This window comes from Bombina bombina, chromosome 2 (assembly GCF_027579735.1).
Source record: "Bombina bombina isolate aBomBom1 chromosome 2, aBomBom1.pri, whole genome shotgun sequence".
Lineage (NCBI taxonomy): Eukaryota > Metazoa > Chordata > Amphibia > Anura > Bombinatoridae > Bombina > Bombina bombina.
This window is the reverse complement of record NC_069500.1, coordinates 120,922,165-120,947,365: the sequence shown is the minus strand read 5'-3', so window position 1 is coordinate 120,947,365 and position 25,201 is coordinate 120,922,165. Positions and strand designations below refer to the sequence as shown.

Below are 25,201 nucleotides of genomic sequence, written 5' to 3'. Positions count from 1 at the left end.
CTTCCGAAGAAGTGCCCACGCGACCACAAAATCGCAAGTAAAGGTTCCGGTGAAAGAACTTTTCCAAAACGGAAATTATATCAGACGTGAACTTATCAACAAATCAAACACATCCTATATGGATCAAAAACAAAAGTAAGGCATCACCCGCAGGTGAACGCTCAAGGTGAATGGAAACGCCAACAGGACCAGCCGATCAGAGGCCCCATTCACCCAAGCTCAGAACTGGAACCGATACTTAAAAGAAAGAAAGAAAAATGGAGACGTCAAGGAGATTAGCTTCATCCCCAAACGCCCATCCTAGTTTACCATCCGGCATCTAAGGCCTCGGATCCTTCGACCCACTAGGACTGGGATCCTCTAGCAACGCCAAAACATGCCTTAGTAGGACACAAAGACGTACCAACCTATAACGGAAGGCAGAACACGGACAGTACCTTAAAAATATTTCACTAGGGAGATACAAATGATCCAGCGCCATAGATATGGCCATGCGGAACCGTGCTGTAACCTCCGGGGGAAACAAACCACCTTCCGGAGGAGTAAAGGCCATAGTGACACCTGCTTGAGTAGCAAAGGAAAGTTCTAGGACATGCTCCTGACAGGACCTAGAATCCTCGGGGGCGGATGGCTCAACGCACTCTGAGTACCCTGAATCGGGAGAAGAGAGTACTCTGGAATGGCAAGCGGAACATAACTGATGGGCATGGATAACCCGGGCCATTTCATATTCATCACAAGACACATTCTCCGCATTGGAGACATCCGTGTCTAAAAAAATCAGAATCCTATATCTTGGAAGTACAAAAAAACACAAACACTAACTGGTACCTTCTTTACACCCCCAATGGCTGGGGCACTCACCACCTCCCATGAACCAGACAACCAACAAGCAGACTCTCTCTGTCGCCACACAGTCAGCATACAAAAGTGAAAGCAACATAACCGCACCTGGTCACGAGGTGCACCGTGCAAGTCATAAGAGAGCGAGCAAATCTAAAGATCGCACCAATTGATGATAAGGCAGTAATGTTCCGAAAGCCATGAGCATAAAGTATTACTACACATCAGCAGATAAAACCACATAACAAACATGATTAAAGTCTCCCCTGTTCAATAACCCCCCTCAGAGGATATTAACCCATGATTCCTATTTTAAGATAAAATTAGTCCCACTGGGACCCTACCTCCTGGTTAACATCACATTCACATAATGAAGTAAAATGAAACGATCTTACCAGAATCGACGCCGTGGAACAGGAACACGGCCCTTCAAGTGTGACAGATAGTAGCCTCGCCTCTGACATGGACTTGAGAGAATAAAGGCAGGCAGCGAAACTTTTCAACGCTGATTGCCAAGGAGTTGTTAATATGAGTCGGGATGGTTTCGCAGAAAGACTCTCCCTGCATCTCCGGACTCTAACCTTCATCCATGCTCTCACTGAGAGGCTGACAGGACTACTAAAAACTCCAGTCCCATTTCAAAGAGTACTACCCTCCATAATCTTCAAACTTTGGCTGGGGTGTCTTTGCCTCCTCCTGGTGGCCAGGTTCTGAATTCCCAAAAGTAGTGAATGCAGCTGTGGACTCTTCCCGTTTAAGAATTAGGCTTGTAAGGTTTGCTATGTGCTCTTTCTAAGAAAAGGAAAACCCAGAAATACATTTAAATTACAACAAAAGAACAAAATAAAGAAAATATATTTGAAATTTTATTAAGACTCATAATTAAATATTTTATTTTATATTCTCAATGTGTTTTGTATCCCTTTGATAGTTTATATATAGTATACATAAATTAAATGATTTGATTATCCCTTTAAATTTGGTACTTTGCTGATCTCTGTAATTGCCCTTACAGAAAAATAAGAAAAGGCACAAAGGGGTTAAGAAGACAAATACAAAATTCCTAATCTGTCATCTATGTAAATTACTGACAAAATAGGATAGAATTACGATGTCTGTGTATTAGATATCTGTGGCCGTCTCTGCATCGGCCAGTGATGGTGCCAATTGTTGGTGGGTGGGTGGCCCATCACAGGGAGGTGGATGGGCGACCCATCGCTGGGAACTTCCGGCCGGTGGGGGATCTCACACGCAACCACTTAAAGGGACAGTCTAGTCAAAATTAAACTTTCATTATCCAGATAGGGCATAAAATTTTAAACAACTTTCCAATTGACTTTAATCATTAAATTTGCTTTTTTCCCTTGGTGGTAGTTTTGAAAAGCTAAACCTAGTAGGTAGGCTCAAACTGATTTCTAAACTGTTGAAAACCGTCTCTTAGCTCAGAGCATTTTGAAAGTTATTCACAGTTAGACAGTACTAGTTCATGTGTGTCATATAGATAACGTGCTCATTCCCGTGAATTTAATTAGGAGTCTGCACTGATTGGCTAAACTGCCTGTCTGTCAAAAGCAATGAGATAAGTGGCAGTCTGCAGAGGCTTGGATACAAGGTAATCACAAAGGTAAAACATATATTAATATAACTTTGTTATGAAAAACTGGGTAATGGGTAATAAAGAAATCAGTCTTTTTAAACAATAAAAATTCCGGTGTAGACTGTCCCTTTAACAAAAAGTGGTGGGAGGGGGGAATAATGTTGGGAAAGGAATCTGGGAGGGGGTAGGGTATTGAGGGGAGGCAGCTACACTACAGAAAAAGTTTGATTTATATAAAAAAAGGGCAAATTTTATTGAAAAGTGGGTACTGGCAGACAGCTGCCAGTATCCAAAATGGCGGCAAATAGTGAGAGGGGAAAGGGTTAGAGAGCTGTTTGGGGGGTTCAGGGAGGAGGATTGGGTGGTAAGGGGGGATCCTACACTGCAGAAAATATATAATTTAAAAACAAAACAAAAAAAAACAACTTTTTTTTTTTGGGGGGGAAAGCTTTATTGAAATATATTCAAACATATATATAATATATACATACTTGGCACTGGTTACAAAATATGCCATCAAAGATTATACATAAGGAGGTTATACAATCGTTACATTTTTAACCAAGGTCCAGCAGCTGCCAAGTCTATCTTAGCTCAAATCTCTTTTTTTTTTTTTTTAATTATTATAAACAATGTGCAATTACCATTCATACCCGTAAGGAACTATACTGGCCTCTTTTGGGCCATTTATCTAGTTATAGTGGAGCTTGGTCGGGTGGGTGGTATTGGGATATTTGATGTGTCACACATACAATTCTTTTACACAATGTTAAATGGCTGATGCACAGATCATCAAGTCCGGAAAATATCAAATATCCATTGAAACATAACCATCATATAATTCAAAACTTATCGCTCAAGTGCGATCATTTCTATCTACACAGCAGTATCCAACCAAGCGTTGTTAATAGTGGGGGAGCCTGTAGGGCGAGGTGTAAATGTTTTTTTTAGTTTTTAGTTCCAGTGGTCTACCTGTGGGCTAGGTGTGTCAGTTGGTAAATAATCTTGGTTTACTCAGCACCTAAGGAACATTTTTGCCCAGATTAGTGAGGAGGCGAGTGGATCGGTGTAGGCAGCCATCAGATGTCTTTACTTGCGTTCTATTGCATTGACATGTATTCATGTATTTCTATCTTACCCGTTCTAAGAAAGTGATACCTTTCCAGGATAAGCAGGTTTTCTACCTGCTGTTTCAACAGCAAGATGTCTGGTGCCTCTGCTGATTTCCATTTTTGAGGTATCATTATTTTAGCGCTGTTGATCATAATATAAAGGAGTGATTGTTTTGTTTTGTCTCTAATGTTTGGGAGATTATGGAACAGCAGCAGGCTCGGGTTCCTTGGAATAATTGTTTCTAGTGTTTTGTTAATGTGTGTGATAACATCATCCCAAAATGTTCCTAACCTATCGCAGCTCCACCATATATGGAGCATGTCTGCTGTCCCGCCGCACCCCCTCCAGCAATGATTGTTGGTATGTTTGTATATCTTTTGAAGGCGTACAGGTGTGAGATACCATTGTGACAGGAATTTATAATTAATTTCCTGAATTTTAGCTGACACGGATGCCTCTTTGTGGGTTCGGAATATCCGTGACCAGTCTTTGGTGGTGATATTAGAGTCTAATTCTGTGGGCCATTTATAGCAATAAGTTGGGAGTGGGTCTGTGGCGTGAACCGTGAGAAGTCTGTATAGGGACGAGATAGTGTGCCGGGGATATTGCTCTAACTTGCATAAGGTTTCGAATGCTGTTCGCGGACGCGTCATGTTGTGCTTTTGTTTGTGCGTGTTGAGGTAGTGGGTTAGTTGTGCGTGGATGAGCCATGACATTGGGTTGTCACCTATTTTGTTTGTTAATTCTAGTTTCGGCAAGATTTTTCCTCCTCAGGTAATGCTTTGAATTGTGCATTCTCTTAATTGTGGGGGGTTCGATATGTCTGCTTTGGTTTGGGGCATGAAAGATAAGTCCGGATTGTTGATGATTGGGGTTAAGGGTACAGGCCTTGTTGTAATATGTGTGCTAGTGTTTGTTATTGCGACCCATTGTAGGAAGAGCTCACTCAACAGCAGAAAGTCCCGTATGATATCTGTTCTGTGCCTTGAGTGTAGCCAGGCCAGCCGTCCCACGTTATCTATTTGTAATATCTCCCTGTCTAACTGGACCCATTGTTTAGAATTGGAATTATGGCTCTAATCTATTATTCTTTGTAACAATGTTGCTGCTCTATATCGTTGTATATCTGGAAGTCCCAGTCCCCCCCTCTCTCATGACAAGTATAGAGTTTTTTTCGGAACTCTCGGCTTGATCCCGTTCCATATAAATTTCTCAACACAGCCCTGCAGTTGGCTTAAGTAGTCTTTGGGTAGCGTTATGGGCAGTGTTTGTAGAACATGGAGTATTCGGGGAAGGACGTTTATTTTTATCACATGTACCCTTCCCTATCCAAGACAGGGTTTTATTTTTCCAGCCCGAGAGGTCACTAACTATATTTTTTAGCAAAAGGCGATAGTTCGCCGTGAATAGATCTTGGGGGTTTTTGGTTAAAAATACTCCTAGGTATTTTACTTGTGTTTGTTGGATACGTATGGGGCTAGTGTTTCGTATTTTGTCTATGACTTGTGTCGGAGCATTTATGTTTAGTAGCTCTGATTTGGATAGGTTTAGGTGAAAGTTTGACATTTTACCATACTCTGTGAATGTTTTCAAGAGGGTTGACAGAGATGTTTCAAGGTCCGTCAGTGTGAGCAGTATGCCATCTGCATACATTGCTAGCTTATACTCGTTTGCCTGTGTGGATAAACCTTTGATATTAGAGTCTGATCTAATTTTGCACGCAAGTACTTCAATTGATAAGGCAAATAGTATGGGCGATAAAGGGCAGGCTTGTCTGGTGCCATTTTTAATTTTAAATTAGTCAGAGAGGACCGAATTGGTTTTGACCTTAGCAGTCGGATCAGTATAAAGTGAGAAAAATATTCGGGTAAAGTCACTGCCTATGTTCATCTCCCACAGGGTGGCCCTGAGAAAATCCCAGTCCACCCTGTCAAAGGCCTTTTCGGCGTCTGTCGAAATAAGGGCCATGGCTTGGTGAGTATTACGCAATAGGGTTATTAGTTGCAAAATTTTTAGGGTGTTATCCCTAGCTTCCCTCCCTGGAATAAAACACACTTGGTCAGGTGCTATCAGTTATGGGAGCAGAGGGTTTAATCTATCAGCCAAAATTCTGGCAAATATCTTAATGTCTGTGTTTAGAAGCGATATTGGCCTGAAATTTTCGGGGGTATTAGGGGGCTTGCCAGGCTTTGGAAGGACAATGATGTGAGCCTCAAGCATCGATTTTGGGAATCCGCCTGCCACGCCAAGGGAGTCAAACAAACATGCTAGTTTCGGAGCAAGGATGTGGGTAAATTTTTTATAGTATTTGGTGCTAAACCCATCTGGTCCCGGACTTTTTCCTGTTTTTATTTCTGTTACACTAATTGGTGAGTCAAGTTTTTGTGATTGGTCATCGTCTAGTTTGGGAAGGTTTATCTGAGCTAGGTACTCCGATATAGCCCTTTTTTTGCCATCCATCTCATCAGAATTGTCAGTCTGTCGCTATGTTATAGAGTGAGGAGTAGTATGAGGGGAATTCCTCTGCAAGGGAGACACTGTCGTGTTTAGTCTGTCCCAATTTAGTTTTTAGGCGGTGAATGTGTGTTTTGAGCTGCTTACATTTAAGGGTTCTGGCTAGTAATTTGCCTGCCTTATTTCCCTGGTCATAGTATTTTTGCTGTAAAGTCAGGGCTCTTTTTTGTTGTTCCTGTTGGAGGAATTTATTTAATTCCTTCCTTGTTTGTGTAAGGCGAGTGTTAAGTTCAGTGTTCCTTGGTTCTTTTTTATGGGAGTGTTCTAGGTGTTGAATAATTTCCAGAAGAGATTCGTATTTGAGTCTATTTTGTTTTATTAGATTTGCTTTATGTTTTAATAACTCTCCCCTCAATACGCATTTATGCGCCTCCCATATGTTTGACCATGTTGTTTCCGATGGGGTGTTAATTTGGAAGTATTCTATCAGGGTTTTTTCTAAACTGGGCTTAATTAGAGGGTGATCCAGTAGGCTGTCTTCTAGTTTCCATATATAGGGAGTAATGGGGCTGTCAGGCCACTCAATTTGGCAAAGGATTGGTGAATGGTCCGACCACGTCTTGGTTTGAATTGATATACTTTTAATTAGTGCAAGGCCTATTGAGTCTGTGAGGATGTAATCAATCCGAGAGTACACCCTGTGTGGGTGAGAATAGAACGTGCAGTCCCGAAAAGTAGGATGGAGAGTGTGCCATGCATCGTATAGAGCTAGAGATTGAATTTGGGTATTTATGTTTTTTAGGTCCCTTTTGGGTATACACGTGGTGCCCTCTGATGTGTCCATGTCTGGGTTAAGTGGGACATTAAAGTGTGCCCTTGGAGTGATCTAAGATTTTGCCAGAAAGTTTGCGCATAAATTTGAGTTGTTGCTTATTCGGGAAGTAAACATTTACCAAAGTGATTGGCCTACCATAGAGCAAACCTGTTAGTATAAGTAATCTCCCATCTGCGTCTTTTTCTATATGTATAGGTTCCAAGGGTACATTGTTTCTGATCAATATTCTTTCTCCACTCCTTTTAGAGGAGCCAGATGAAAACAATGCTGTAGTGTATTTGTGGTGATGCCATTTTGTCTCTCTTCCTTTTTTAAAATGCGTCTCCTGGAGGAGAATGATAGTCCCATTTTGCTTGTGTAAGTCGTTTAAAATTTTTGATCTTTTTTGGGGTATGTTGAAACCTTTGACATTAACAGTGATGATGTTTAAAGGATGTTTTGATGGTGTTCTGTGCATCTTAACTCTACAGACCACTCAAGATAAAGATAAACGTTATGTGTGTTGTTGTTATGATATATTCTATCCAGACCACTGGATTCGATTATCCCTACCTCAGCCTTGCTCTAATTCTGTATGTGTTTCTAACGATGTGTAGTTTAGGCTTGGGACAGGGGAGAAAGGGGAAGAGGATACAGCAGTATATGCAACAGTGGTTATCAATGTAAACTTAACAGCAGTTGAGCTTTCTTAGTTCGTAAAATAGCAATGCTGTGTATAGCTTGAAAAAGAAACAATACAATTCTAAAACAAGTACCAAACAAGTACTAAACTAAGGACAATAATTGAGGGTAATGACCTTTACCCCCGAGGCGGCATCCAATTAAATAAAAGCAAAAGAAGTAAAGTTCCCTTGGGAGCATGTTAACTAACAGGGATGGTGTATTTAGCTGCCTTCAAATGATGGGTTGGCCTAGGGGATATATTTATGAGTGCACTCATCTTACTTCCCTCACAGGGGTTAATGACATACGGTTAGTTGTGCGCTATGTATCATCTATGTTACCACGCAGGGCACTCGCTGGTATTGCTCTAATGTTAAGCGGATAGAGTGTACACTGTTTTGAGTGATTTTCTATTCCTCTTACTTGGGCCATGCGTGGCTTGTCATCTAATGGCTAGGGAAGGCAACCGCAGAGTATAGCATGAACATACTAAAAAGTCTCATATCATTAGACAGCCATTAAAGTAATTTACATGCAAACAGTTTTAATTATTATACTCCTTTGTCCTGTGCAAGGTAAGCCAGTCTCTATATGCAATGTTCTTTGTTGCAGCTGTGTGCGGTCCGTTCCGGCATATTTTGTTTCGGATGATGTATTGAGCAATATAGTCCATTAGCTAGGATGATGTTGAGTTTTGCTCCTCAGTGCTTTGCCCCACTGGTTTCGGGGTTTTTTTCTTGATGCAAAGGCTCATTGGGTGGTGTAATTTGTATCTGCAGTGCCTCACAGAAGGCTGGTAGATCATCTATACTACGGAATGTTCCCGTCTTGTCCCCTCTTGTTGCTGTTAGGCTTACAGGAAAGCCAGATCTGTATGGTATCCTCTTCATTCTTAGGACTGTGGTTACGAACTGTAGCTCTCTTCGCTTTTGTAAGGTGGTAGCACTCAGATCTGTAAAGGGAAAGCCTGCATGAGTGATTTGATGTTTCTGCCTTGCGTGCTTTAGTATGTCTTCCTTGTCCTGATAGTTAAGGAATTTTACTATGATATCACGCGGCGGAGCTTTCGCAGGTGGTTTGGCTCTGAGCACTCTATGGGCGCGCTCCATGACTATATCTGGTGATTTGCTAGTGCCTTTTATAGTCCTAAAAAGATCTTGAAGGTAGCCTTGAATTGCTGTAGGTTGTACTGTTTCAGGGGCACCTCTCACCCGCAGGTTATTTCTGCGCCCTCTATTGTCAAGGTCTTCTACCTTTTCCATCAGGTTGTGTATAATTTCATCTTGATTGTATGATAGCTGTGACAGGTGTTGAATGTCTTGGGTAGCAATGTTGTGACCCTCTTCTAGTGTTGAAACCTTACACTCTACTTTCTTGATGTCCTTCTTTATTTCATTTAACATATCACGCATGTCTGACATGGTGGTTTTTATGTCATCCTTAGTCGTTAAGAGTTGCAGGTCAGCTTTGGTGATTTCACTGGCTTGCCCAGCTGTGTTGGTTGCTTGAGTTTCTATCGCTATGACATTCTCTTGTGCCATTGTCGCTGAGCCTGCAGCCCCAGGCGAAGCACCCTCTACTGGCTTGAGATATTGATTTATCATTTTAGCTCTGGCTGGCGTGTCAGATTTTTGCTGTTTTTCGCTGGCATAACCAAGTGGGATTTTCAGTGCCTGTCACAGGCTATATATTCCAGATGGCGTTTGTTCGTTATTTATGTGTTCATCCTCTTGTTATATTATAGAGGTCTTAATGCTTCTGAAGCTGTGTTGTCCGTAGTGTCTGAGGGGTTCAGATTATCACTTGCCTAGGGGGCTAGTTTTATGCCTGCTTTCCTTCTTGCTTCACTCTGCGGGTGTTATACGAGTCAGATACTGCTGTAGAAGCCCTTTAAATTTATCCCCGCTCAAACAGCCCACCTATCACCAGGTGTAGGCCTTTGCCTTCTGTTCTACGACTGTGTAGGACTTAGCAAGCGTGTTTCCACGTGGTGTTGTGGCAGTTATTGTGTATGCTTTTGTGCTTATATTTCTTTCCCCCTTTCTTATTATAGTACTCTTTGTTTTGTTTTCTTCCCCCTTTTGGTTGCTCCTTGTTTCTCTGCATCCCTGTATTTATCTCTGCTTTTCCCTTTTCAGAGCCCCCTTTTCTTTTTTTTATAGTTGTCCTTTGACTTCCTTCTATGGTCTGTTTGTTATCTGCACTTTAAGTGCTGTAAGTTAAGGGATAAGGGTTCAGCGGCCACAGTCTAATGGATGTGTTGCAATTGTGCTTATTGTCTGTGCTGATCTGCTCACTCTGTGGGGCCTGAAGCATTACCTCTTTCCTGTCGCGGCCGCCATGTTTTGTGTTGCGGAGGGGTCGCGGTAGTAGCGTTACGGAGCAGGAACTTATCGAGGTGGAGGTCCCTGTGCGCAGCGCTCTCTGCTGCGTTCTGGACTCTGGTGAGATGTTTGGCGCCAGGCCGGTGCTTAAGTCCCGCTCAGTGTCCGCTCGTGGTTTCGGGTCTCAGAGCCACCTCAGGTGTATGTTGTTCTTGCTATGTGGTTCTTCTGCGCAGTATTCAGATGCTTTTCCCCTGTTAGCTTTATTGCGGATGCCGGTCCGGGGGGTCTGGGCCTAGGAGCTACACTAACATGCGGCCATTACACAGTGCAGCCAAGCTCCGCCTCAAACAAAAACCTTTTATTTTTACACTGGCAGACTTTCTGCCAGTACTAAAGATGGTGGTGACAATTGTGAGGTGGGGGAGGGAAGAGAGCTGTTTGAGAGGGCTCAGGGAGGGATCAGGGGGTGGGATGTGTCAGGTGGGGGGCTGATCTGTACACTAAAACTAAAATTAACCTTTCAAGCTCTGTACAAGCTCCCTAATTAACCCCTTCACTGCTGGGCATAATAAACGTGTGGTGCGCAGCGGCATTTAGCGGCCTTCTAATTACCAAAAAGCAATGCCAAAGCCATATATGTCTGCTATTTCTGAACAATGTGGATCCCAGATAATCATTTACAACCATTGCACAAGCTGTTTGTAAATAATTTCAATGAGAAACCTAAAGTTTGTGAAAAAGTTTATGAAAAAGTGAACATTTATTTTTGTTATTTGATCGCATTTGGTGGTGAAATGGTGGCATGAACAGGGTGGATAAAAATCAATGATTTTTTTTCAAAAAATCAAAAAAATCAGATTTTTTTCATTTAAATCTGATTTTTTTTATTTAAATCAGATTTTTTGGATTTAAATCGGATTTTTTTTTAAATAAAATGCTTTTTGAGGAAAATATATTACCATCCAAAGGTTATTCCATTATGAAATAAAGATTATTTTTTTAATTATGTAGAATAAGGCTTTATTTTCTTTTCCAGATTATGAACAAAGGAGAAGCTGAAGATGACGAGTGAGCTACAGAGGACAGTATATAAGTTTTTCATGTGTAGACTGGGCTGACAGTCTTACGGCTAGATTTAGAGTTTGGCGTTAGCCGTCAAAACCAGCGTTAGAGGCTCCTAACGCTGGTTTTGGGCTACCGCTGGTATTTAGAGTCAGTCAGGAAAGGGTCTAACGCTCACTTTGCAGCGACTTTTCCATACCGCAGATCCCCCTGCGCCATTTGCGTATCCTATCTTTTTAATGGGATCTTTCTAACGCCGGTATTTAGAGTCTTGGCTGAAGTGAGCATAAGAAATCTAACGACAAAACTCCAGCCGCAGAAAAAAAACGCCGGTTCATAAAGCTCTTAACTACTGTGCTCTAATGTACACTAACACCCATAAACTACCTATGTACCCCTAAACCGAGGCCCCCCCCCACACCGCCGCCACTCTATTAAAATGTTTTAACCCCTAATCTGCCGACCGCACACCGCCGCCACCTACGTTATCCCTATGAACCCCTAATCTGCTGCCCCTAACACCGCCGACCCCTATATTATATTTATTAACCCCTAATCTGCCGCCCCCAACGTCGCCTCCACCTACCTACAATTATTAACCCCTAATCTGCCGACCGGACCTCACCGCCACTATAATAAATGTATTAACCCCTAATCCGCCTCACTCCCGCCTCAATAACCCTATAATAAATAGTATTAACCCCTAATCTGCCCTCCCTAACATCGCCGACACCTAACTTCAAGTATTAACTTAATACTTAATACTTCGGAGGCTCTTCTGGACCGATCGGGACCCGGTGTGGTGAAGACAAGGTAGGGAGATCTTCAGGGGCTTAGTGTTAGGTTTATTTAAGGGGGGTTTGGGTTAGATTAGGGGTATGTGGGTGGTGGGTTTTAATGTTGGGGGGGTATTGTATGGGTTTTTTTTACAGGCAAAAGAGCTGAATTCTTTGGGGCATGCCCCGCAAAGGGCCCTTTTAAGGGCTGGTAAGGTAAAAGAGCTTTTCTATTTTAATTTTAGAATAGGGTAGGGCATTTTTTTATTTTGGGGGGCTTTGTTATTTTATTAGGGGGCTTAGAGTAGGTGTAATTAGTTTAAAATTGTGGTAATATTTTTCTAATGTTTTTAAATATTTTTTTATTTTTTGTACTTTAGTTAGTTTATTTAATTGTATTTATTTGTAGGTATTGTATTTAATTAATTTATTGATAGTGTAGTGTTAGGTTTAATTGTAGATAATTGTAGGTATTTTATTTAATTAATTTATTGATAGTGTAGTGTTAGGTTTAATTGTAACTTAGGTTAGGATTTATTTTACAGGTAATTTTGTAATTATTTTAACTAGGTAGCTATTAAATAGTTATGAACTATTTAATAGCTATTGTACCTGGTTAAAATAATTACAAAGTTGCCTGTAAAATAAATATAAATCCTAAAATAGCTACAATATAATTATAATTTATATTGTAGCTATATTAGGGTTTATTTTACAGGTAAGTATTTAGCTTTAAATAGGAATAATTTATTTAATAAGAGTTAATTTATTTCGTTAGATTAAAATTATATTTAATTTAGGGGGGTGTTAGGGTTAAGGTTAGACTTAGCTTTAGGGGTTAATAAATTTATTAGAGTAGCGGTGAGGTCCGGTCGGCAGATTTGGGGTTAATACTTGAAGTTAGGTGTCGGCGATGTTAGGGAGGGCAGATTAGAGGGTTAATACTATTTATTATAGGGTTATTGAGGCGGGAGTGAGGCGGATTAGGGGTTAATACATTTATTATAGTAGCGGTGAGGTCCGGTCGGCAGATTAGGGGTTAATAATTGTAGGTAGGTGGAGGCGACGTTGGGGGGGGGGCAGATTATGGGTTAATAAATATAATATAGGGGTCGGCGGTGTTAGGGGCAGCAGATTAGGGGTACATAGGGATAACGTAAATGGCGGCGGTGTACGGAGCGGCAGATTAGGGGTTAAAAAATATATGCAGGGGTTAGCGCTAGCAGGGGCGGCAGATTAGGGGTTAATAAGTGTACGGTTAGGGGTGTTTAGACTCGGGGTACATGTTAGGGTGGTAGGTGCAGACATAGGAAGTGTTTCCCCATAGAAAACAATGGGGCTGCGTTAGGAGCTGAACGCTGCTTTTTTGCAGGTGTTAGGTTTTTTTTCAGCTCAAAATGCCCCATTGTTTTCTATGGGGGAATCGTGCACGAGCACGTTTTTGAAGCTGGACGCGTCCGTAAGCACCGCTGGTATTGAGAGTTGCAGTGGCGGTAAATATGCTATACGCTCCCTTTTTGGAGCCTAACGCAGCCCTTCTGTGAACTCTAAATACCAGCGGTATTTAAAGGTGCGGGGGAAAAAAAGCCAGCGTTAGATACGCGGGTCGTTACCGACAAAACTCTAAATCTAGCCGTTAGTTTCTTAAAATATATATTTTGTTTAGCCAAATTAGTTAACAAACATGGATGTTTGTTTAAGCAAATAACATATGCTGTAATGTTATTGTTTCAGTTGAATAAATATATTTAAATTGTTATTATTAAGGTAATGATTATTTTTTTCCTTCCTAACCTAAGTACAACAGAAAAGTTGTCCAAAATATGAATTATATTGATTAACCTATTAAACTGGGGATAAAAAAAACTAATATGAAAAGTTGTTATTCTAAAAATCTTTATCTACTTGCATATTAAAGTTATACCAGCAAGAATTAGTCTTTATGTAGAAAACTATGATTTAAATCAAGCCTTAATAGTGATTTAAATTGTGATAGTATTTTCAGGGAATAAAGGGACACACTTTAACTCCTTTCACCAAATGGGCCCCGAGCACTGTCCTCCCTGTGGAAAATTATCTCAATATTTTTTGTTAAAATTTAGTTACGTGATAGTCTATGTACCTGTCTTGTGCTGTTGTATAAGTTGTAAGATATTTACTTTGAAAGAGGTATTTTTAAGCCCAAATTGTTCAAATTATTAGTTTATATCAATGAAAACCTATTTCACTTCTTAAAAGATTTTTATACTTTTGAATTAAAATACCCAAAACAAATGAAATTCAAAATATCACTACATAGCACAGGCACCAGTTTTCAATTTGAATGTTATTATTTTCCATCTAATTTCCCTCATTTTTAAAATGATATATTGTAAATAGTATTCTTAACAACTTGGCTGCCACACATTAGTAAATAAGCCACAAATGTGCTATATATATATATATATATATATATATATAAAGCACACATTCTAAACCTTGTGCTATATGAGCTTCAAGTCTCCCTGTGGACACTTCTATAGCCGCGTTCGGCAAACGACTCCAGCGAGCCCAGACTCGCTTGGAGCGTTCGGGGAAGGCTTCCAAGCGAGGTGCTGGGCATTCTCTGAACGCTCAGATGATGTCAGTCCCAGCGCTTCCAGCTTGCTGGTAACGCTGGGAGTGAGAAGAGTAAGCGTCTGAGCGTCTCAGCTCCCTATGACGCGGCTTGGGAGCGTTTTTTTTTTAACGCTCCCAAAACCGTGACGTTTCCCAGCGCCACGTCATTACTCAGGGGATTTAACTGGCGCTGGGTCTCGACGTTTGCCGAACACGGCTTATATCAGACTGAACATATTACTACTAAAAATTGTATTGTACTGCAAGTAAGATTTGAACCTGTGAACTGTAATATAGCAGCAAGCAAAACTATGCCCATCATGGGTGTAAACCTGTATAAAATATATACATTCTATGTATTATTGACTTATCCCTATCTTTTCATTCTTCTCCAGCTCCCCCTCCCCTCAATATATTAACAATTGAATTATAATGATGTGAACCTGATAAAGCTAGCTGTGCAAGGGGAGGGTGTGTTTTCTTCACTTGTTTTGTATTCATTTATGACAAGAAAAAATAATGGCACTACTAGTGTTGTTTCCTAATAGGTATTATTGTGAAGTAATTAATTGTATGATTCATATTTATCAACAATAATATAGGAGGAAAGAGGTGCTGTACACTTAAAGGGGGATATTTATCAAAGCCTCAACTATGCTGCATTCGCCGGCACCAATATGCTCGCCTAACATCGCGGCCGCGGACCTGAATACGATCTCCATATTTATAAAAAAGCGCACCAAGTACAGGGCGATGAGCATCGGACTGTTGTTAATTAGCAGTCATCGATCTTGCGTCTATTCTGCTTTTTACCAACTTTATTTATACCCTGTCACTAAACGCCGCCACTATACTAAAATGTTTAACCCCTAACCCGCCGCTCCCGGACCCCGCCGCCACCCCGCGGCTATTCCTGCCGAGCGTACCTGGTTTTCAATCCGTCACCCTGGAGGCCGCGGATGCCATAGGAATCAATGGGAGTCTGAAAGCAGTGAAAGCTTATGTTCGATGCTGCCAGATATCCCATTGATTTCTATGGTAGAAAACCAGTTACGTTTACACCTAACACCCTAACATAAGCCCCGAGTCTAAACACCCCTAATCTGCCGCCCCAACACCGCCGCAACCTAAATAAAATGTATTAACCCCTATTTCGCCGCTCCCCGACCCGCCGCAACCTAAATAAATGTATTAACCCCTATCCTGCCGCTCCTGGACCCCGCCACCCCCTAAATAAACGTATTAACCCCTATCCCGCCGCTCCCGGACCCCGCCACCACTAAATAAACGTATTAACCCCTAAACCTCTGGCCTCCCACATCACTACCACTAACAATCTATTAAACCCTAAACAGCCAGCCCCCCACATCGCCATAAACTAAATTAAGCTATTAACCCCTAAATCTAACAACCCCCTAACTTTAAATTAAAATTACCACATCCCTATCTTACAATAAATTTAAACTTACCTGTAGAAATAAAATAAACTATTTTTAAACTATTAATTAACCTACCCTAACTATTCTGCTACACTTAAATTAAACTACCAATTAAATTAACTAAATTACATATTTAAAAAAACTAACCCTACTCAAATTATTTAAATCTACTATTTAACCTTATTAAAAAATACTAAATTACACAAAAAAATAAACGCTAAGTTACAAAAAATAAAAAACACTAAATTACGAAAAAAAACAAATCACATTATCAAAAATAAAAGAGAATTACACCTAATCTATTAGCTCTATCAAAATAACAAAGCCCCCCCAAAATAAAAAACCCTAGCCTACACTAAACACTACCAAGGGCCTTTTCTGGGGCATTGCCCCAAAGAAATCAGCTCTTTTACCTGAAAAAAAAAATACAAACACCCCCCAACAGTAAAACCCACCACCCCCATAACCAACCCACCCAAATAAAAACCCTTTTTAAAAAACCTAAGCTCCCCATTGCCCTGAAAAGGGCATTTGTATGGGCATTGCCCTTAAAAGGGCATTTAGCTCTTTTACTGCCCAGACTCTAAAAATATAACCCACCCAAAAAAACTTAAATAAAGGGTCCATCCAGCCAGCAAGAAGTCTTCATCATTATTTTTTGTAACTTAGCGTTTATTTTTTGTGTGTGATTTAGTCATTTTTAATAAGGTTAAATAGTAGATTTAAATAATTTGAGTAGGGTTAGGGTTTTTTTTATATGTAATTTAGTTAATTTAATTGGTAGTTTAATTTAAGTGTAGTATAATAGTTAGGTTAGGTTAATTAACCACTGAACCCAAATTTTTTCTTTTGTGATTCAGATAGAGCATGCAATTTTAAGCAACTTTCTAATTTACTCCTATTATCAATTTTTCTTCGTTCTCTTGCTTTCTTTATTTGAAAAAGAAGACATCTAAGCTAAGGAGCCAGCAAATTTTAATTGGTAGTTTAATTTAAGTGTAGTATAATAGTTAGGTTAGGTTAATTAAAGGGACACTGAACCCAAATTTTTTCTTTTGTGATTCAGATAGAGCATGCAATTTTAAGCAACTTTCTAATTTACTCCTATTATCAATTTTTCTTCGTTCTCTTGCTTTCTTTATTTGAAAAAGAAGACATCTAAGCTAAGGAGCCAGCAAATTTGTGGTTCAGACCATGGACAGCACTTGTTTATTGGTGCTGTCCAATCAGCAAGGACAACCCAGGTTGTTCACCAAAAATGGGCCGGCATCTAAACTTAAATTCTTGCTTTTAAAATATAGATAACAAGAGAATAAAGAAAATTTGACAATAGGAGTAAATTAGAAAGATGCTTAAAATTGCATGCTCTATCTGAATCATAAAAGAAAAAAATTGGGTACAGTGTCCCTTTAATAGTTTAAAAATAGTTTATTTTATTTCTACAGGTAAGTTTAAATTTATTTTAAGATAGGGATGTTGTAATTTTAATTTAAAGTTAGCGGCTTGTTAGGTTTAGGGGTTAATAGCCTAATTTAGTTTATGGCGATGTGGGGGGCTGACGGTTTAGGGGTTAATAGGTTTAGTTAGTGGTAGTGATGTGGGAGGCCAGAGGTTTAGGGGTTAATACGTTTATTTAGGTGGCGGCGGGGTCCGGGAGCGGCAGGATAGGGGTCAATACATTTCTTTAGGTGGCTGCGGGGTCCGGGTGCGGCGGGATAGGGTTTAATACATTTATTTAGGTTGCGGCAGGTCGGGGAGCGGCGAAATAGGGGTTAATACATTTTATTTAGGTTGCGGCGGTGTTGGGGCGGCAGATTAGGGGTGTTTAGACTCGGGGCTTATGTTAGGGTGTTAGGTGTAAACGTAACTGGTTTTCTACCATAGAAATCGATGGGATATCTGGCAGCATCGAACATAAGCTTTCACTGCTTTCAGACTCCCATTGATTCCTATGGCATCCGCGGCCTCCAGGGTGACGGATTGAAAACCAGGTACGCTCGGCAGGAATAGCCGCGAGCGTACTGGTTAACTATTTGATAACTTTTAAAAGTGTCAAATAGTGCCAAATGTGTATTCGGAACATCTGATACTGCACAACTAACACAGTTTCCGTTATACAGAAATAAATAAGAGTGGTGTGATTATATATGCAAAACAGAAAGAGAAGCAGTCTGCCAGGAACGAACAGCAGCATCAATAGCTTGTTTGTTGGCTCGGTTACCACCTGGAAGTAGCTTCTTTCTGCCCAATTGTGCTTTTCATAGAGGAGAACTTTCCTGTAGTATATCAGTCTGATCCCGCCGAAATGGTCAGTCCAGCCCCGAAATACCAGGAAATTCTCCTCTGAACAAAGAAATGTCAACCCCAGACGATCGTTTCAGCATTCTGTGGGCCTCGTCAGTGAGGTGCAGCCATATTCCTCTAAGCACATTGGGCACCTCACTGACGAGGCCCACAGAAGGCTGAAACGATCGTCTGGGGTTGCCTTTTCCTTGTTCAGAGGAGAATTGCCTGGTATTTCGGGGCTGGACTGACCATATCGGCAGGATCAGACTGATATACTATAGGAAAGTTTTCCTCTGTGAAAAGCACAATTGGGCAGAAAGAAGCTACTTCCAGGTGGTAACCGGGCCAACGAACAAGCTATTGATGCTGCTGTTCGTTCCTGACAGACTGCTTCTCTTTCTGTTTTTCATATGTAAATATGACCCTGGGGATAGTCTCCCTATGGGTGATGGGGAAACCAGACGTGGACTCCTTGCCCAATGTGCTTAGAGCAATATGGCTGCACCTCATTGACGACGCCCACAGGAGGCCGAAACGATCGTCTGGGGTTGCCTTTTCCTTGTTCAGAGGAGAATTGCCTGGTATTTCGGGGCTGGACTGACCATATCGGCGGGATCAGACTGATATACTACAGGAAAGTTTTCCTCTGTGAAAAGCACAATTGGGCAGAAAGAAGCTACTTCCAGGTGGTAACCGGGCCATAGAACAAGCTATTGATGCTGCTGTTCGTTCCTGGCAGACTGCTTCTCTTTATGTTTTGCATATGTAAATATGACCCTGGGGATAGTCTCCCTATGGGTGATGGGGGAAACCAGACGTGGACTCCTTGCCCAATGTGCTTAGAGGAATATGGCTGCACCTCATTGACGACGCCCACAGAAGGCCGAAACGATCGTCTGGGGTTGCCTTTTCCTTGTTCAGAGGAGAATTGCCTGGTATTTCGGGGCTGGACTGACCATATCGGCGGGATCAGACTGATATACTACAGGAAAGTTTTCCTCTGTGAAAAGCACAATTGGGCAGAAAGAAGCTACTTCCAGGTGGTAACCGGGCCATAGAACAAGCTATTGATTTTGCTGTTCGTTCCTGGCAGATTGTTTCTCTTTCTGTTTTGGTGTGATTATACACAGCTTACAGGTGCAGTGAGTAAAATAAAACAGCACTCCCCCACAACTAAAAAAATTAATTGCTGAAGAACAGCCATGGAATGTCATCATACGTTTACATTGCTTCACCTTTATGGAGGAAATACTTTATGATGCCTTTCAGAAACAAATCCATCTCAAGACCATACTCGGCTATCCAGATTTTACCAGACCTGTTGCACCTTCTTTCCAATGACTCAATGTCTGAAGAAGCATAATATATATCTATGGGGTTACTCGATCAAGTTAATTTTACAGCACAATGGACAAACCCAGATAGTTTCCTCTATAGATCAAGGACTAAAACTCTTAGATAAGTGGTCTCTCCTCCACCCCTCCCCTCATCCTTTGGCTGCCTCCATCTGCAAGGGTCTCAGAATCTCTGCCCCAGAATGAACACCTTTACCCAAGAGGCCACTTACCACATCTAAGAGAAGAGTATCCTTTCCTCCTAGCCCTACTGGAGAGTGATTACATCCTGAATTCTTAAGGGTTTGGCTATAAGATTTAGATTACAACATATCTGTAGCGGGCAACCACATAAAATCTTTACAGGATGAGGTTGGATCTCCCCACCTTAATTGTTTAATATTGCTGTTGTATTTTTACAAGCTGTTTTTGTAATTTGGCTTCTGTTTAAATGTAATTATTCTGGTTACTTGGCTATGTGTGTATGCTGTAGATGTTACTACTGTTTCAATTTCCTGTTTCATCTTATTTATAATTGTTAAACCTCATTACATCCTACCTTCTTAAGCGTTTGGATGGTAGACCTAGGATTTAGGTTATAAAAAAATGGAAATATCCATGAGAAACACTTCTTACCTTTTTTGCTGACAACATTACATTGCTACTAAATTCAAAATGTTATCTTATTGCGTACTTGCCGCACTTAGTAATTACAAACGTAAACTTAATAAGTCTTTTTATTAAATCTAACTGTAGATATTTTAACATGGTTATAAATTTGTATCCTTTGCATGGTTTTCTACACATATTAAACACATCTATGTGTATACTATAGTTTAAACCTCAATTTAGTTATTGCTAAAAATTATGCTGATAGAATCCCGGAAATTAGGCAACAACTAGATGGATGGGAATTTGCTAAAATTTGATGGACTAGAAAAATAGAGACCCTTAAAATCACTTTGATTCCGAAATTAACATACTTTTTTAGATTTTTACAGCTCTCAGTTCCAGAGTTATTCTTAATAAACTCCAGGGTATAATCACCAACTATATTTGAAAGGGGACAAATAAAAAACAAGTACTTCCAAGCACACCTTACAAAGACCGATCAAATGTGGAGGCCTAGACTTGCATAATGTTCTCCTATACAATGATGCAGCTCGCCTATCTCAATTGTTGGCATAGGAGCTACAGAACAAATTCCTAGATGGCAAGAGCAGGTAGAGCAAGTTTACTCCAGTCAGGTGTCCTACTCACTGATCGTCCTTGGATTCCAACATATCCTAGATTAGGTTTAGGAATTACCCATCCTATTATGCTAGACACACTCAAACATTGGAATGCTGCTGGGATATACACAGATAATCGGGCATCTTCTGATCTATGCCAGAAACTCATACTACTTTATGGACTGAGAGTGACATTGTAGTAAAAGACCTATATGAGAACAACTGGTCAGATGTCCTCCAATTACAGCAGGCATACTCCATTCCCACATTTTTACACTTTGAATATCTTTGCAGAAGGAAGCTTATTGTGGTCCTATAACATTGCTATAAAGGGGCTCAGAAATATTACCCCCTGTGGAAAAAGGTAGGTCAGCATCTCTACTTTTAGAGGTGCCCTATCCTTTCACTATAGGATTCTCCTAACTGGTTCAGTGCTAGACAAATTAGGACAATACATGGCTTGTGAGATGGACCTTGCCTTCACATTGGAGACCATGAAATGGTTCCATGCATTTGTAATTGTTAAAAAGACACCACATTGTGTCACATTATGAGAACTCTACTATAAAATTACTATCAGATAGCATTTAGTTCCCTAGTTCCTATCACTTTGCACGAAATATTTCCTGGTACCTCTCCTCTTTGTTGGTGAGACTGTGGACACACAGGTAATGAGATACATATATGGTGGGTGCGCCTCAAGCCCTATGGACTGACACATTTAATGCATGTAGAGACATGCAGATAAAAGTCCCAAGAACATCAGAGGTGGGTCTCCTGCACTTGCAACGCACCAAATTGTTAAAATTCCAAACAATTTAACTAACACACTTGCTTATGGCAATAAAACTGGCCATTGTAAGAGATTACAAGAAATCTGCCCCACCTACCTTTTCTCAGGTCATGAAATATATTAGAACCAAGTAGCAATTTGTCTTTAGAACATTAAATAAATCTGATTTACACAATGAAATCTGGTCCCCTTGGATTTAATTATATATATTGAGCAGCTGAATTTCCCAGGAACAGCCATCCATGCTAATAGCTCGGCCTGACTACATTTCCTACTCGCTACCCTTACCCCCCTTCCTTTTTCCCCCCTCCAACTAATTGTTATTCTATTTTTAATTTGCACCTATATCCCTCATTGGAGTTTTTTCTAAGTATATTTGCTGTACTAAATTGCACCTGAAAGATATTTCCTAATCCTATTGATTTATACATTTTATGCTTTTAGACGCAAATCTATAAACATGTCCCCCAGCACTACTCCAGTGTTGTTCAGCTCTAAGTGTATTGACAAAGTATATCCTTTTTACTTCTTGTCTTATGGTTATTATTCACTTTTCGTTATCTTCTATTGTTATTGGGTTGACTTGCGTTGCATTTTGACTACAGGATGAAACAGTGAAGTTTAATGCTGGATAGTCTTCATTTTATCATTTGTTTACTATTTTTGTTAGTATCATTTGCAATTGTACTGCACTGAAAATTCAATGAAATATATGGTTAAAGAAATATGAGGTTAGTAATTGTAATTGCTATGCATATTATAACTACAAGCATTGAGTTAGCTTTAAACTGTATGATTAGTACATCTTGTATTCAACCTCAATAAAAAATAAAGTAATTTTGCGGGATATTTGACAAATTTAGCCTTTTTCAATCCAACAGATATTAGATGATGGAAAGAAATTGTAGGTGAAAATAGTGTTCTAGCTGTTGATTAAGCTTCTTGAGTAATTGTGTATCCTTACCATGGTTTTGTCTCTGCAGTAAGCTTATAACTGGAAGAAGATCTGGGGATGTCATCATCCTTATGAACAGAGAGTCATCAAGTTGTTCTAGCCCAGGACCAAACATAGCAAAGCGAGGCTCTGACTGCATAATCAGCGACTGCAGAAATGAAGTCACTGCTCCATAAATAGGATGTCTGGCACTCATGGATCTTCTAGCCTTTGGGCAGTTCTTCAAATAGCTACATTTACAAACAAAAACAAGCATTTAGGCGCTAGTAAACGAATAACAGATTTCTTGTGTTTAAAAGATTATGCTTTAAAAACAGTTAGATTTTTCTTAAAAAAAAAATATATATAATGATTAGTGCAAGTTGTTGTGTAGACACTTAGTCATGGGTTTCATACCTTAGACAAGTGACAGTTCGGATGGTCTTGTGATGCAACTTTCAGTTTACTAAAAGTGAATATGAATGCAAAGTTTCCTAAATAAGTTATTATAGGTTTCATGAGAATGTGTTTTATGTAGTCAACCAGCCAATCATATGCTGGTAAAATGTGTTTTGAAAATTCTGTTTTCTTTTGCAAGATGTACAGAGTCCACGGATTCATCCTAACTTGTGGGATACCAATACCAAAGCTTTAGGACACGGATGAAGGGAGGGACAAGACAGGAACCTAAACGTAAGGCACTACTGCTTGCAAAACCTTTCTCCCAAAAATAGCCGCAGAAGAAGCAAAAGTATCAAATTTGTAAAATTTGGAAAAGGTATGAAGCGAAGACCAAGTCGCAGCCTTACAAATCTGTTCAACAGAAGCATCATTTTTAAAAGCCCATGTGGAAGCCACCGCTCTAGTGGAGTGAGCTGTAATTCTTTCAGGAGGCTGCTGTCCAGCACTCTCATAAGCCAAACGGATGATGCTTTTCAGCCAAAAGGAAAGAGAGGTAGCCGTAGCCTTTTGACCTCTACGCTTTCCAGCATAGACAACAAACAAAGAAGATGATTGAAGATAAAATAAAACTAACAGTTTAACACCTCTTCTCTTTACCCTTCCTGCTTAGAGCCAGCAAAGAGAATGACTGGGGGGTGGAGTTAAGGGGGGAGCTATATAGACAGCTCTGCTGTGGTGCTCTCTTTGCTACTTCCTGTCAGGAAGGACAATATCCCACAAGTTAGGATGAATCCGTGGACTCTGTACATCTTGCAAAAGAAATATAAATACTAAACAGGCACCAGTAAAAATCCATGAAAGTGTCAGTAAAAGACTTCATCAAATGAGGTCCACCACATTCATTTAATACAAAATGCAGCTGGGATATAGGCAGTTGCGTTTAGTTTAACTGCCAAAAACACTTTCAAATCTATAAAATACAACTCAACATGTTTTTAAAAAGTTTGCCTGCCAGCAGATGAAAGCATTCTAGTGTGACTTACGGGCTTCCATACTTCTAAAAATGTATGCCACATGGGAATCAGTGGAAGATCTTATGAACGGTGTTCGGCAGGTGGTGAGAAGCAGCAGCAGGAGACAGGGGCCTGGTGACTATATGATTTAGCTGATGATTGATTTTAACCTTTATATGAGTGCACATAATGAATTACTGTTATCAAAGCTTTTAAGTGGGAGTTGTGCTGTGTTTTATAAGCAGCAGACTTTTAGCATTAAGGAAAAGAGAGACCTTTTGGACCCACGCTCTAGGGAGCCTGGGTCCACTTGGGCTAAATAGAGATATTGATCTGGCTGCATTCCTCTAGAATCACAGGTACAATGTAATATGGATATACATAGAGTTGTACACATACAAGGGAGTGCATATGTATATAGATGCACATTAACCCCTTAACGACCGAGGACGTGCAGGGTACGTCCTCACAAAAAAGGCAGTTAACGCCTGAGGACGTACCCTGCACGTCCTCGGTGTGGAAAGCAGCTGGAAGCGATCCTGCTCGCTTCCAGCTGCTTTCCGGTTATTGCAGTGATGCCTCGATATCGAGGCATCCTGCAATAACCATTTTTAGCCATCCGATGCAGAGAGAGCCACTCTGTGGCCCTCTCTGCACCGGACATTAACGGCTAGGTTCGTTGGTGGGTGGGAGCCAGTGTGGGAGGCGGGTGGCTGACATCGATGGCCCTGGATGATGCTGAGGGGGCGGGATCGGGGGCGCGCACGGGCGCGCGCACGTGCACGGGAGGGTGGGGGCGGGCGCGTGCACGGGAGGGAGCGGGTGGGAACCGCTGCACTACAGAAAAAGTAACAGTAAAATGGACAGAAAAGGGGAAAAAAAGTTGGACAAAAAAAAGATCAGGCAGGTGGTGGGGGTTGGTCTGTGGGGAAGGGGGAAGCTACACTACAGAAAATAAAAATAAAAACAAAAAAAAACTTTTTATTTTGCAAAATGGGTACTGGCAGACAGCTGCCAGTACCCAAGATGGCCCCCAATAAGGCAGATGGGGAGGATTAGAGAGCTGTTTTGGGGGGGGATCAGGGATGTTGGGGGCTAAGGGGGGATGCTACACAACAGCATATGTAAATATGCTTTAAAAAAATAAAAATTTAAATAAAAAAAACTTTTATTTTAGTACTGGCAGACTTTCTGCCAGTACTTAAGATGGCGGGGACAATTGTGGGGTGGGGGAGGGAAGGGAGCTGTTTGGGAGGGATCAGGGGGTCTGATGTGTCAGGTGGGAGGCTGAGCTCTACACTAAAGCTAAAATTAACCCTGCAAGCTCCCTACAAACTACCTAATTAACCCCTTCACTGCTAGCCATAATACACGTGTGATGCGCAGCAGCATTTAGCGGCCTTCTAATTACCAGAAAGCAACGCCAAAGTCATATATGTCTGCTATTTCTGAACAAAGGGGATCCCAGAGAAGCATTTACAACCATTTGTGCCATAATTG

The 25,201-nt window shown here is 40.7% G+C and overlaps 1 protein-coding gene across 1 annotated transcript in view; it reads right to left on the bottom strand.

Annotated features, from left to right (window-relative positions):
- Positions 1 to 25,201, bottom strand: part of LOC128648522 (F-box only protein 4-like) — a 200,549-nt gene that overhangs the window by 91,553 nt on the left and 83,795 nt on the right. Inside the window, exon 3 of the mRNA XM_053701241.1 lies at positions 22,317 to 22,537. Within this exon, the coding sequence (XP_053557216.1) occupies positions 22,317 to 22,537 (221 nt within the window). The remainder of the gene's footprint in view (positions 1 to 22,316; positions 22,538 to 25,201) is intronic.